At 27.0% G+C, this 14,654-nt stretch overlaps 1 protein-coding gene across 1 annotated transcript; it reads right to left on the bottom strand.

Moving 5' to 3' along the window:
• Positions 1-1,484: 1,484 nt before the first annotated feature.
• Positions 1,485-13,936, bottom strand: LOC551279 (zinc finger CCCH domain-containing protein 11A). The gene is made up of 6 exons (XM_006559851.3): positions 13,731-13,936; positions 13,384-13,483; positions 12,715-12,834; positions 12,453-12,627; positions 11,738-11,854; positions 1,485-2,484 (listed from the first exon to the last, which is right to left on the bottom strand). The coding sequence occupies exons 1-6, from the start codon at positions 13,919-13,921 to the stop codon at positions 1,490-1,492; spliced, it is 1,698 nt and encodes a 565-aa protein (XP_006559914.2). The 5' UTR covers positions 13,922-13,936; the 3' UTR covers positions 1,485-1,489.
• Positions 13,937-14,654: the final 718 nt, after the last annotated feature.

Below are 14,654 nucleotides of genomic sequence, written 5' to 3'. Positions count from 1 at the left end.
ATTTTTGTATATCCTGTATATAAATATAATACATACAATGATGTACAAGAATTTCAATCGTTATTACTTTAAGTGAATAAAATGCACGTAATTATCCGAAAAAAATTTACAATAAAAGGAAGAAATGCATTCGTTTTCAATAATTATTATATCATGATAAAATGCTAATAACATAGAAACTATACGTAAAAAAGCATCAAATAAAATATATTATATTAAAACTATATTATTATCGAAAGAAAAAAATACTAGAATAATAAATATTCAACATCAATGAACCATTATTTAACCTAAAATCGAAATAATATTTTTTCTCTCACGAATCTGATCTTTCTTCTTGAATTCTTCTAATCATTTGATAATTTCTAATAATCCTTAAAAGAAAAAAATAGGATTATTTTTTTTTTTTTTTTTTTTTTTTTTAGCAGAAACCGAACTTTTATGTTTCAGAAACATAAATTCCGCTAGAACATTCGACAGAATATAAAACCATTAGATATCGGTCGATAATCGTGCATCGACTTATACCTAAAATTTTTCGCTTATTCATTCAAAAACAAATTCGCGTTCGTAATCAAACATAAATTCGAAACAATCGAACAAAAAATATTACCGTATAACTATTTATTCGTTATAGGCTTACAATTCAGTATATGATAAAACTCAAATTCGAGTTATGATTATCGATATATTATTAATCTTTGATAGATCGATAATATCGTTAAGATATATAATTAATGAATAAAAATAATTAGAATTCACATTTTTATTCGAAATTATTATTACAATATTAAAAATGTTTGTAATAAATATCTGTAATAAGTTTCAATAAAGATAAATAAGCTTTTTAATTATACGTAACGATATTTTGAATATATCGAAAATTCAATGAAATATCCATAAATAATCGTTAACGTTTTTAATGATAATTTTGAATAAAAAAAAAATAATAATTTCAATTATTTTCATGCATTGTTGATATTTTAACGATATTATCAATATATTAATATATTAATATCATCGATATTTATCGATAGTCAATTCTAATTTAAATTTCATTCAATACTTAAAGATTGAATTCAAATATTTGAAAAAATTTATGGTTTACCATTTTCGATATAATGATTTCTTTCACTATAAACACAGACAAAAAATGGCTAAGCACATAATGAATAAATATATATTCATTCACTATCTCCGCATAGTACGATAAGAATATGTTATTTAAGAATTCTTTCTGCTTATCAGTCTATGAAAAATATCTATCGATGTTCTAGCAAAAATTGAACCATTTCTCACACTTTGTATGTGAAGAAAAGAAAAAATAGATAAAACATTTCCTGTCATCCTCGAAGTTGTATGGAAACCAAACCAAAACCGAGGTAAAACATTTCTTCTCCTTATTCATCAATAAACGACAGACAGAGAAGCGTTCAACCGAATTCTCATAAGTACCTGTCCCTTTGTCAATCCGTTATTTGCTTCTTTCTCAAACAGAAGGTTTTTCCTTAAGTAACGCGTCGATGTCTTTCAATATATCATCTGACGCCATATCCAGCGTTAGATAATCCTCTTCGTTTATATTCAACAAACTGTCACACGTTTCTTTCGAATCCTCCACAGTAAATGTGCCAATTGATTTTTTCTCTTCGTTCTTCTCTAATGGCATTTGATCTTCATCCGTACTACTGTCGCATAACCTAATTTCCACTTCATTCTTCCTAATTCTATTATTCATACACACTTGCTCAGAATTCAGTCTTTCCACAGACGTGGATTCTGGACTATTTCTTCCAATAATTGATTCCACATTATTCTCTTCGATCTGCTTCTCTTGGCTAATTTTCACCGTTTTGTTTACACTTTTTCGATTTTCGATATCACTATCGACCGAGATAAACCTTCTTGGAGATCTTCTGTTTAGTTTAACAGGTGGCGCACTAGTAACAATGAAAGTTGCACGATCAACATTACAGTTCACTTTACGCCTAGATGTGTCTTTTTTTTCCTCACAATCCTCTTCTAATCGTCTTTTTATCCCCCTTGCGGAAATTGTTTCGGTTAACGTATTCATGGCTTCTTTTAGAAATTCTGTAGTCGTCAATTCTTCTTTTTCATTGATTAAACTTTTCGATTCCGTTCTCTTGACTCCTATACTTTTATTAGTCTCTACTAAATTCTTTTCAAGATCTTTATGCGTCTTCCGGCGACGAATTTCATCCAATGTGAGAACCTCGAAATCCAATCCCTTCTCGTTATTTCCCTTGTCTTTATTTATCACCGAAGGATAAAGGCAGATCCGTTTGGTCCTACACGTCTTGATTTTACCACCACTCGTGTCGCTCTGGTAGTCCTCGGTCTGATAAGAATAGTAGGCAGCACTTTCAGCTTGTATCTCCTCCAGACGAATCTCCTCATACGTCTTGCAGTAAGGAACCCTCGGCTGCGGCTTTACAGGAGACGGTACACTTTCATTGTCCGACTCTGGAAGAAACATATCATACGAAATTGCAGGGATATCTTTGTTTAAATTCTTTGTTTTTTGATCGATCGAACGAGGATGGACCACGATGTTGTTAAAGAATCCTTAGATATCTTTCTCATAACACATCCTTTCTATTTTTATTTAGTTTTTTTTTCTTTTTTTTTTTTTTTTTATTCAATTTGGGAATTTGATTCAACTCCTTCCAAATTTATATTATTTTTTTTAAAATTAATCAAAAGATCCTTAATTAACTCTAGTTAACTGATAATAAGTTGTAATTGTAGATTAAGTCAAATTTTATATCTCTGATGATATATATTCTTTTTATTATCTTATTATTTATTGTTTTTACTTGTTATTATTATCATTTTTAATTTATGTCGAGTAGCCTTTGATTTCCATACAGACACAGAACTTATAGGGGGACATTTGAGTTCTCTAAACTAGAAAATTTAATTTCAAAGTAGAAACAAGGAGAGCGTATGTAGTACAATTCCAATACTTTGATCGATATTCCTTGGATATGAAACTATTGGGTAATCCATTTTTGCCTCTCTTCCTGCAATCAACTCTGTCTTCCTCTCCCTTTTTCTCTCTCTTTCTTTCTCTCCTTTTCATACTTTTTCTCTCTTTTTTCCATTTAAAAAATATATATATATTATTCCTACAATTTAATTCTCCTACAGAAGTCACAAATAAAACTAGTACATCTCTTATAGATATTAGAAATCTACTTGTACGTTCTATTTCTTCAATCTTTGCAATCAGGCAATTAAATCATATTTTTGACCTATACACATATTATTATTATTATTCTTCAATAAGTGAATCATCGTCGTCATTCTCTCCTTGCATATTCTTTTCGTTTATTCTCTTTCTCTCTTTCTCTCTTTGCTTTTCTATCTAAATATCTCTTTTGCTGTCTATTAATCAATCATCATCAAAAGGTTTCTTTGAAAATTCGTCATCATCTTTGGATTTTTTCTTTCTCTAGTTTTTAATCTCATCTCTCCAGACTTCTATCTCCAAGTTTGATAAAAAACAATTTGAAACGTACTTCACGAACCATCCATGAACATTAAGAAATCCTTTTTTTTTATCTTTCTCTCTCTCTCTCTCTCTCGTCTCATTTTCTTTCTTTTCTTTTGTTTACCAAGAATAAGAAGTAGTCACACACGTGCCTCAATGTCACAACACGGCAAAAATAAAATCGTATCATCAACAGCAACGTTGTGCAAAGGAAAAAAAATTTCACGAAGAAAAAAATAATTAGAAAAGCGAAATTTCCACCGAAAATATCGTCTAATTTTTTTTTTTTTCAACAATTCGTCGAAAAATCTTTTTTCTTTTTGTTATGTCATATATTTTTTTTCATTTTTTTTTTTTTTTTTTTTTTTTTTTTTTTTTTTTTTTTTTTTAATTCGGTACAATGTTTGTGAACGGTTTACAAATTAAATAGGTCATCCACTTACTGCCACATGTGTCATAATAATTCTGGACAACAATTGGGTGTTGAAAAATTGCACACAATATATCATTATGTGAAATTCACAATTTCAAGTATCGCATGTACAATTGTTACGCAAAAAGGATATTGAACAAGTTGATTAACAAAACAACAAATTATTAAAAATTGGATATTTCGCAACGTGTGATAAGAGATTTTTTTTTTTTTTTTTTAAAAGACAAGACGGGAACGCAACATATGTCGCCAATTTGAAAGAAAAACTATCACAAATGCAATAATTATTCCAACATTAAAAAATTTCTTTAATAATTATTTATTGACACAGACGAAAAAAAAAAAAAAAAGAAATTAAAATGAAATTGAAATATTAAAATCCTTTCACAAAAATATCCGACACCGATTTGAAAGAATAATATATCTATATATATATTTCTTTGGTCTGGACTAATGCAAAAATAGCGCCAAATTAGAATGAAATTCATTTGCTATTTGCAATAGTTTCACTTACAACGGAACTTCGGTTCAACGTACAACGTATCCGCATGTTGTAATAATTTTCTATATATATTAATTAAAATTAAAAATTTCATTAATCATCTTATAAAGCAACGTAAAACCATTAAATTTATTCCAATCTTCTTTTTTTCTTTTTTTATATATATATATATATATATATATATATATATATATATATATAAACTATATATAATTTTAATACTTTTTAAAAAAAGTCCTTTCCGAAGTTCCCTTGTCAACCTCAATGAATATATTCGATACAATAAATGCAAAGAAAATAGTACCCTCAAGAACAAATCGACCAGCGTGAAAAGACGATTAGATTCTTCAATTCAATATTTTTCGGTGAATCGCAAAAAATATCGTTCTTTCGTAAGCTCGAAATGAGAAAGTAAAAAAAAAAAAAAAACAAAAAATCGTCTTTGTCACACTGGTATTAATTTTCCTTTCGTTTCATGGCATCAAGTTTATTGAAATCCAAATAATTATCTCGGTAAAAATTAATGTTTTTCATTCGTTTACATTGATTAGTATGGAATTATTTATCGCATATTCAGCATAATCTCTCTCGCTCTCGCGCTCTCTCTCGCTCTCTCTTTCTCTCTCACTCTCACTCTCTCGCTCTCTCGTTCTCTCTTTCTTTCTCTCTCTTTCTCATTCATTTTCAATCAAATCTTTTTTTTTTTTTTATGAAATCGAAGGAACCTGCTCGACAAACAAAAAGTTTTACGAGATTTTGTGTAAATAAACGCAACGACAATTTTCTTTTTACTTCTTAATTTTTTTTTTTCTTTTTTCGTTAAAATAATTCGATCGTTAATTTTATCTTTTTTTTTTTTTTTTCCATTTTAATTTTGAACATTCTAGAAGATACAATTACATTTCTTTTTCTTTCGTTAATCTGCATTCTTTTTTTTTTTTTTTTTTTTTTATCCATTTAATGATAATCGAAGAAAAAGAACGAACATTTATTCAACATTTATTACGAAAATTGTCGTTGAACACAAGGGATCACACACGAGTTCCGAAACACAACTTGTAATGGAATACGTGCGTTACATTTATTCGAGGAAAAAGAAGACGTGTAAGCCTTCATAAGTAACAATTATTAATACAACAAAGATACAAAGATGACAAATAATAACGGTCGCACTAACCGCGCGATGGCCGCAATAACAATAAATAAAAAAAAAAAAGGAAAAAGAAAAAAAAAAAAAAAGAAAAAGGAACAAGATAGAATAAAAGATTATAGATCGACGAAAAATAATTAATATAATTCAAAGTAGAAGTCCATCGCTCGTCGGTGGACAATGATTAAGAACAATGATTGCAGCTGGACGCACTCGAAAATCGAAAACGATTAAGAAAAAAGGGGGTTAAAGATCGAAGAAAAAAAGAAAAACAAGAAAAAAAAAAAAGGGCAGCATCGAACATCCCTTAAAACAAAGAACAAGAAAAAAACACGTAACTTACGAAAAGGGGAGGGTGGGGGGGAGGAAAAAAGAAATAATTTAATAATCGTAGCCAAAAGTTCCGAAAGATTATTTCGGAATACTCATATATATACTCTTCAAAAGTTGAAACAAGAAAAAAGAAAAGATTATAAATTATATATTATGAATCCTGTACGAATTGCAATGATCAATCACTAAGAAATTTGTTTTTTTTTTCTTTTCTTTTCTTTTCTTTTCTTTTCTTTTCTTTTCTAAAATACAATAGAAAACAAAAACATAAATCGTTCGAACGAGCATTAAATAATCGAATCGTCGAATGGAAAAACGATGTTTTTCTAATTAACAATTTTATAATCAATCTTTTTTTTTGATTCTTAATCGGTAATCAATAATAAATAATATGCGTTAATTGCATCATTTAGTTGGCTGAACATCGACACAAACGGAACATGAATGACACATTAAAATCATTATTTTTCTAAGCTAAATGGCTGCAATAAATAGCGATTTTTTTTTTTTTTTTAAATAGGTCGTCGCCGGCGACACGAGTCCAGCTGCTGATCTTTTTTTTTTTTCCTTTCTTTTCTCGTTTTTTTTCTTTTCTTTCCTTGCTTCTTAAACGTCTCTAATACTTTTACAACTATTTTCATCTCTCTCAATAAGCACGCACACACGCACTCGCGAAGAGGTGACACGCGTTACAAGAAGAGAACAAGCGATTAATTGCACTTGCTGCACGAGAACGCGTCAAAAGACGATCCTGTTGCATTTAAAAAACGGTCACATTTCAACTTAGAAAAAAAAACGTACACCATATCTGTTTTCGTTATTATGCCTGTTAATATTATTTGCTTCTTTTCTTTGCATCTTTTATTCATCATTCTCTAAAGTCTTCCATCCTCTTTATCGCCCCCTCTCTCTCTCTCTCTCTTTCTCTTTCTCTCTCTCTCTCTCTCTCTCTCTAGTATCTTTTAACTCTTGTCAAATACGATTTTCTATTTTCCAATTAATTATTGCGAATAATATTGCGAAATACCGTTGAAAAATGATTTCAAAATTAAGAATTATTTTCAAGGAATTGCAATTGTCAAACTGAATTAACGAATTTTTTTCGTTAATAATTTGAATTGTGCATATATTCTTTTGAACGGTATTTACGCCTTTTCTTTTTCGAAACTCGAGAGAAAAATCGATCAAATTTCACGAGTGATATTGACATGATTGAATCGAAACGTTAAATTAATATTTTTTTTTTTTCTTTTCTGGCAAGACTCGTAATAATAACGAGGAAAAAGAAAAATCAACGAAAAAATTAAGAAATATTTTCATTCTCGCAGATGCATACATTCCATCTTCTTTCACACATACATCGTCTTCTAATCTTCGGCATATAATATACAATCTTTCTTTTTCATGCATTATATATTCGCATTTCTCGTTTTCTTTCATCCCCTCTCCCTCCCCCGTTCACGTTTCTCGATCTAGATCACAAGTTTTTTTTTTTTTCTTTCTTTTTTTCTTTCTTTTCCTTTCGCATATTTACGTTCCGTAATAATTATACAGAAAATGAAAAGATCTTGCTACGTTTTATCTCGAGATTTAAAGTCACGCGTTTTCATAAATATTCTTTTCAAATATTTCGATTAAACTTTTTTTAAACGAACGAACATTTATGTATTTACTTTTTTTTTTTCTTTCTTTCCTTTCTTTCCTTTCTCTGCTTTCATTTTGTTTTCTTTCCTTTTTTTTTTTTTTTTTTTTTTTTTTTAATTTTATCGTTGCTTTCATTGAAATAAGAAAGAGAAATTCAGTAGGAGGTGAAGACGAAAGTCTAGGCACTAGAACGTATAATTCTACCCGTATAAAATCGCAGAATTAATAATAATCCCGAATTCATCGTTCGCAAGATCGATGATGACATTCAGACACAGCGACGATTAATCTCGATTATGAATATATCATTAGCAGTTAAATAGAATATAATTACTTCATCATGCTGTACGGTAGTCACGTAATGAAGATTACATACACTTAATATTTTTTTTTTTTTTTTTTTTTTTTTTTTTTTGCCATTACATCTCTTGTGCGGATCTAGGCGCAAATAGTATTCCGTAATAAAAATAAGGATATTATATATGTATATTATATACATACATATTCTTGTTTCCACTGGGATCTATAATATTTTTATATGTCAAAAAGATCTACTTTTTTTTTTTCTTTTTTTTTTTTGGATAATCTAATAATAAACAAAGCGATGTGTATTATTCAATCACACTGAAATTAATTAAATGTGTATGTACTATTCCACCAAGCTCCGCTTTTTTTTTCTTTTTTTTTTCCTTTTTTTTTTTTAAGAATACGTATATGTAAATATGTAATCTGTGTATGCATGCAATACGTGATATAAAGTCGCATTTTTTCCTCTAGGAATTCTCTCGTTTTTAGCGGAAATGTTCATATCTTTCTTTATATATACGCATATCTTCGTGTATAAATATAGAAATATATATGTATATATATATGTAAAAGTATATATATATATATATTTATATATTTATACTCGTAGCTTTTGTATTTATATAATATCTTATATACTTCACTGTTCGATCATTCATCTGATATTCGCACATTTTACTTCCATTTTATTTCCACGCTCTCTATTAATCGAAAGAGAACTAAATATTTTATAAGAATATCTAACAAAATCAAATAAAAAGACATTATTAGCGAGAAAACGGAATATACCTAACCTATAAAATTTTCCTCGAACGAGATCGAACGATTAAGACTAACTCATCAACAAATTTTTCGAAACTTGTTTTAAAAAAAAAAAAAAAAAAAAAAAAAATCAAAGAAAAATTCTTTTAATCCTGATAATCCATTTGTCAACTTAATTATCATTCGTTCTCGTTCACCATGGAAATTTCTCACATTTCGAATAATTTATTAATTTCACGCCAGACGAAACATGCTGCAAGGTAAAAAGTTAAACAAGCTTCGAAAAGAAACTTGTTAGAATTTATATTTTAATACTTCCATGATTCATGTTGCCTCGTGCAGCGTGATTCGGTGAAACATTCGTTTCCCTTTTTTTTATACATTTAAAAATTCACGACTGATTTTCTTTCTGTTCATACAACACAACAAAATTTGCAGGCAATAATCTGCTACTATAACAAATTTTGAATAAACACGAATATTTTATTGTTGTTATTTGTTTCCTTATTATCCCATACCATTTTAAAACTCGCTAATTCGTGTTTGAAGCCAAAACATATGAAGGCATTTATATCATATTCGACGTTTGTACGCGTTATATATGTATGTAAATTAAGGCTGGGATATTACGGTGAATCGGATACTGCTTATCCCTATAAATGAAAACATGTTTTTTTTTTTTTCTCTTGTTCATTCGTCTCACCTTTATCTCTCTTTTTTTTTCTTTTTTTTTTAAATAAAAATGTTGCGAATCACATATAACGATACGTACAATTTTCTACAAAGAAAGCACGTGTGTGCGCGTGTATTTGAGGCAGTATTCGACTCGAATAAATTTTTCTTTTCTCTGTTTACATTTTATCAAACTCAAAGCATAACCATATATTAAAAATCATAAACAAAAGAAATTAATATATATATATATATATATATATAACGCATTGGAAAGATAATCTTTCTTGTCTTTCTTTCTCCCCCCCTCTCCCCCACCTTTTTTTACACTTTGCACGAACAGGTTATGCTTCAAGCGAATCTTTTTAACAAAAAAAGTATTTCTTTTTTCGACTTCTTTTCAAATCAAACATCAGACATATCAAAACTCAATCTCCATTAAAACTAAATATGCTGCTCGTCCTAAACCAGATGTGAAATTGGTTATCGAGAAATCTGTGCGAGTTCAATTCGTGTGTGTGTGGCAAAGCGACGACCCATAGCTATCTTCTTATTTCATCCGGTATAGTTTTGTATTTCGTTAGTATAGCACAACGAAAAGACGTGAGTACTTCAATCTTGTTTTTTTCTATTATGCGGCATTCGGGAAAATTCAAGGCTCATCGCGCTGCCGCTGGAGAAAGATAGCCATAGGCAGTTAGAGGGCTACAGGCAAAGTTTAGATATAGCAGGCCCTGCAAAAATTGATATTCAAATCTACGTTTTTTTTTTCGTTTTATTCTGTTATTTTTTTTTTATTTTTTTTTTTTTTTTTTAATTTTTTTAGTTTATAATTTGATCACCATCTTCTTTGTCTGATGATACAACTTACTCTCAACTTTTCTAATTAATAATATATTATAATATAATCATAACTGTGTTCAGATACAGATGTTAATTCTAATTATGACTAATCTGTAATCTTAAACTAATATCATTGAGAACACAGTGTTACTGAATCAATCTAAATGTTGCATGTTGTCCCTCTTCCCCAAGGTATACACTTTATGTGCATACAAAATTATATATGTAATTAAACATTATATTGAAACAACACACACCTTTGATTATAATTTTAAAGTGTAATGTACACAAATGTTCAGAACGATCTTTCAAAGAAATCCTTCATATATCAATATGATTTTATAATCTTATTCTATCCAATAATAAAGACAACGATATAGATCACCTATTGCTTTTTACTATGTATTCTTAATGAAATATCTTCTTGCACTTATTTTCTTTCATATATTTCTTTTCATTTTTATGTAAGCTAAATAAAAACTATTAATATATTTTATATTTATCAATAAATTTTAAGTAGTGCAGTCTTTATTATTGAAGAGGAAATTTAAAACGTATTTTGTGAAAATTTACAATACATCAACATGTATCTGACACTATTAAAAGCCATTACTATTAGCAAAATATTATGTAAGTTTTCAATGACATTAATGCAGCTTAAGCTGTTATTTTGTAAAGAGTTTGATCTTAATTATTTTTTCACTTATTCATTTTTTTCATTTTTTTTTTCCTTTTTTTTTTTAATAACTTAATTATATTAATTTATATGTCTGAATGAAATAAATTAAGCAAAGATCGATTAAGTATCGGAAATGTACTAACATTCCTGGTGCTCAATCAATATGAAAATCTGTGATAATTTTTACTGCAATATAGGAAGTATAACTTTATTTTTGTGTGTAAAGTATTGTATATATTTATACATTTATACAATACTTTACATCAATTTTTAGAGAACAAATTGTTTCATAGTTGTTTTATATAATTCTATATATGTTTTTCTCTCTTGTTTTAGTAGTATTTCATTAATATACTTTTTTATGCTGGTTATTGGTCAATAGAAACTTACATTGTTACAATTAAAGCATTCCTGACAACTTTAAAATCGTCTATATGACGTCATTTCGAGATATGGAAAAGGAAATCTTGATGTTTGAGGCTGAGTAGTTTGCTGAGTATGAATAGGTGAATATGATGGCTGTTGAAGGAGAGGAGAATTTTGTTGATTTTGTAAAGGAGATAGTGATTGACCAGGAGAATGTGAATGTAGATTTTGTGGATGGGAAAATGATAATGCATGATGGCAAGGAGAAGTCTGTGAATTCTGTACATTAGCTTGTGGTATATTCAAATTGTTTGTAATGTTAATATTGTTTAGTATGTTGAGACTGTTAGATACGTTATTAGGGATTGTCAAATTGCTTGGAATACTGAGTGCATTTGGAATATTTGGTAAATTATGTGGAAGGCTTGTTGGTAAATTATGTGGAAGGCTTGTTGGTAAATTATGTGGAAGAGAAAGAGTAGCCGACGTAAGGTAATGTACGCTGAAAGATGGGGGCTAGTAAAGCCTCATACCTTCTTCAAATTTGACGATAAGAGGATCAACAGCTGGACTACCAATAAAACTGCCTGCTTCACTGCTTCCTCTACCTTGATCTGATTCTGTGCTACTTCCATCATATTTTGTGTCATCTAAATAATAAAAAAGACATTTTGTAATATTAAAAAAAACATCAATTCAAAAATTCAATGTATTATTAAACTATAGTATTCAATATATTTTAAAATCAAAAAATTAAAATAAAAATAAATAACAAAGATATTAAAAAATGAAAATATATTATTATATCACAATATTTCACAATATAGATAAATAAATCAACAATATTTCAACAATATTATTTATAAATTACATATTGACATAAAAGCATTTTGAAATAAAAATATTTTGAAATGGAGGAACCAAATAGATCTCTTTTTCTTTATTTCACAATATAATATAATAATAGAAATATATTATATATAATAATATTTTTATAATATAATATACTAAATAATATATACTAAATATACTAAATATAATATAACCAAAATAAATAGATTATGTCAAACATATTAAACATCACTAACTTATTTTTACATTATTATATATTTGCTATTATATATATTTAATGAAATTTTTTTAATTTATATAATAAAAGAATTTTTTATATTTATATAATATTTTGTAATTATGTTATTAAAATTAATATACTTTGGTGTTTAAAATATCCTGTATCAATATTCTTACCTTGACGATTTGACCATTCTTGATTCATTGTTTTTGATGTTAAGTCAAAATTTTTTACTGGATTAATAGGATCACTAGTAATTGTACGAGCATTCTTATGCATAAATGAACAATGTGGTTTTCTGCAACCTCCAGGTTGTGTTTCCCAATAACATGGAATTGATTTACGATTTTTCTATTTAAACATATAAAAATAAAATATTAATCTATTTCAATTTTTAATTAATAATTTATCTTTTATTTCTGTCTATAATATGCTTACTCTTAACTCCATGTGCCTAAAATTACAATGTTCATCAAGGCATTTACCCTGCTTCCAATATACACACATTGTTTCACAACCCAAGGCAGATGGTTCATGTCTAAATGGACAATTATCACCCTATAAATGTAATTACAATATTAATAAAAATGGAAAATGATATAAATATATTAAATATATAACAAATATGAAATAATAAAGTATTAAAAAATATCAATAGTTGCAGTGCTCATATATAGTATAAATACTGCAAACTATAATTAAAATTGCTTTACATAATTTACATTATATAATTAAATTATAATTATTTATATATAATAGTAAATATTATAATTTTTATTTTAATTAATATTAATATTATTATTAGTAATAAAAATTGTTTTAGATGTACAAAACAAACTGTATAAATCAAATCTTTTAAAATAACTAATTTAAACTAATTACAAAATCAATAAATAAAAATAATGTTATAGTATATGAATAACGTAGTTTATTAATTATTTTAAAACGAAGGATATCGTAAAATCTGGCTACAACATGGCCGATATAACCTCGCGAATTCAATATATAAGAGAAACAATATGGAACAAATCTAGAATATTTAAAAATTTATGATAACGATTAGATATAACAAATATTTTGTGTATTTTCTTAATTGCAAATACACACCTTTGTGCACGTTGAATAATAGAAAAAATAACAGTCGGTATTCTTATGACTGTGCTCCATTTGCAAGAACTGATAGAAAGATGAATGATCGTGTCCTTCACTAAAAAAAGAAAATATTTAAACACATCACGATTAAAAATGACATTTGATATAGACAATATGAGAATGATCAGACGTGTTACCACTTTGTGCAAAATATAATTATAATTTTAGTGTATCGTGGTCAACCGCCAATTCCAATGTTATCGAAAATTAACTTGAATGTAGAGTTTTCGCAAATATGAATATTAACATCCACGAAAAGAATTTTTCTTTCATTATGCATTAATTATATATTTATTACTTACGTGTGACGGCAGTGATTTCTTAGGTGACTTCTTTTTTGCCTCTTCGCTTTGACCCACACACTTAATCGACTCGCACACAGATTCAGGTAAATAGTTCGACCGTGGCACTTGTCGCCCCTTTCGTTGAAGACGCTATTCGCTACAGAAATGATGGCGGAAATTTTCGAGAATACACGAAAATACACGACCATTTCCGCGCCATTTTTTAAATTTAGTAGTGTTATTAAGATAGCAACTATATAAATATATATATATAAGTTTTGTAAAATTATATTTATATAATAAATGATTAATAAATAAATATATTAAATTTAAACCTATTAAATTTATATCTAAAATTTAAAAAAAATTAAATATGTAAGTCTTATTATTTTATCTACATCTATAATTTTATAATAAATTTTTTTATTAAATTAATGTTTTTTATTGTAATGTTTTTTGAAAAAAAAGAAAAAATAAACAAATAATCATCAAAAAATGATTGTTGAGCTTTTAAAATTCATATCTAATTATTAAAAAATGTTATATAAAATATCAATCAGTGAAAATACTTAAATTATTAATTTCCAATTAAAATGCAATTTAAAATAATAATGGTTCCAAAATATAATAGAGATACTAAAATATTATTATATTTAAATTTCTGTATAAATAATATTAATTATAATTTATATTATATCTATATTATTTATTTTCAAACTAAATTTAAAATTTTAAATAAATTTATGAAAAAATATTATTTTTTAATAATATAAATAAATAATAATAATAAAATAAGTAATAATGAATAATGAACTTAAATATAAATCAAAAATTTAAATTTTGATACTAAATATATTTTAACACTAAAATTACTAAATTTTAATTATATTTTAAATAATTAATTAAATATATAACTAATTTGCAAAATACAAATACAACTTT

This window comes from Apis mellifera, linkage group LG1 (assembly GCF_003254395.2).
Source record: "Apis mellifera strain DH4 linkage group LG1, Amel_HAv3.1, whole genome shotgun sequence".
Classification (NCBI taxonomy): Eukaryota; Metazoa; Arthropoda; class Insecta; order Hymenoptera; family Apidae; genus Apis; species Apis mellifera.
Note: the sequence above shows the minus strand (reverse complement) of the source record. Positions and strands in the feature narration are given on the sequence as shown.

Coding starts and splice junctions, on each gene's coding strand:
- LOC551279 (XM_006559851.3), bottom strand. CDS start 13,921: ATGGTCGTGTATTTTCGTGTATTCTCGAAAATTTCCGCCATCATTTCT. Junction 12,835..13,383: donor ATTATTCAACGTGCACAAAG/GTGTGTATTTGC, acceptor TTACATTTATAG/GGTGATAATTGTCCATTTAG. Junction 2,485..11,737: donor TATCGTCAAATTTGAAGAAG/GTATGAGGCTTT, acceptor TGTTTCTTCCAG/AGTCGGACAATGAAAGTGTA.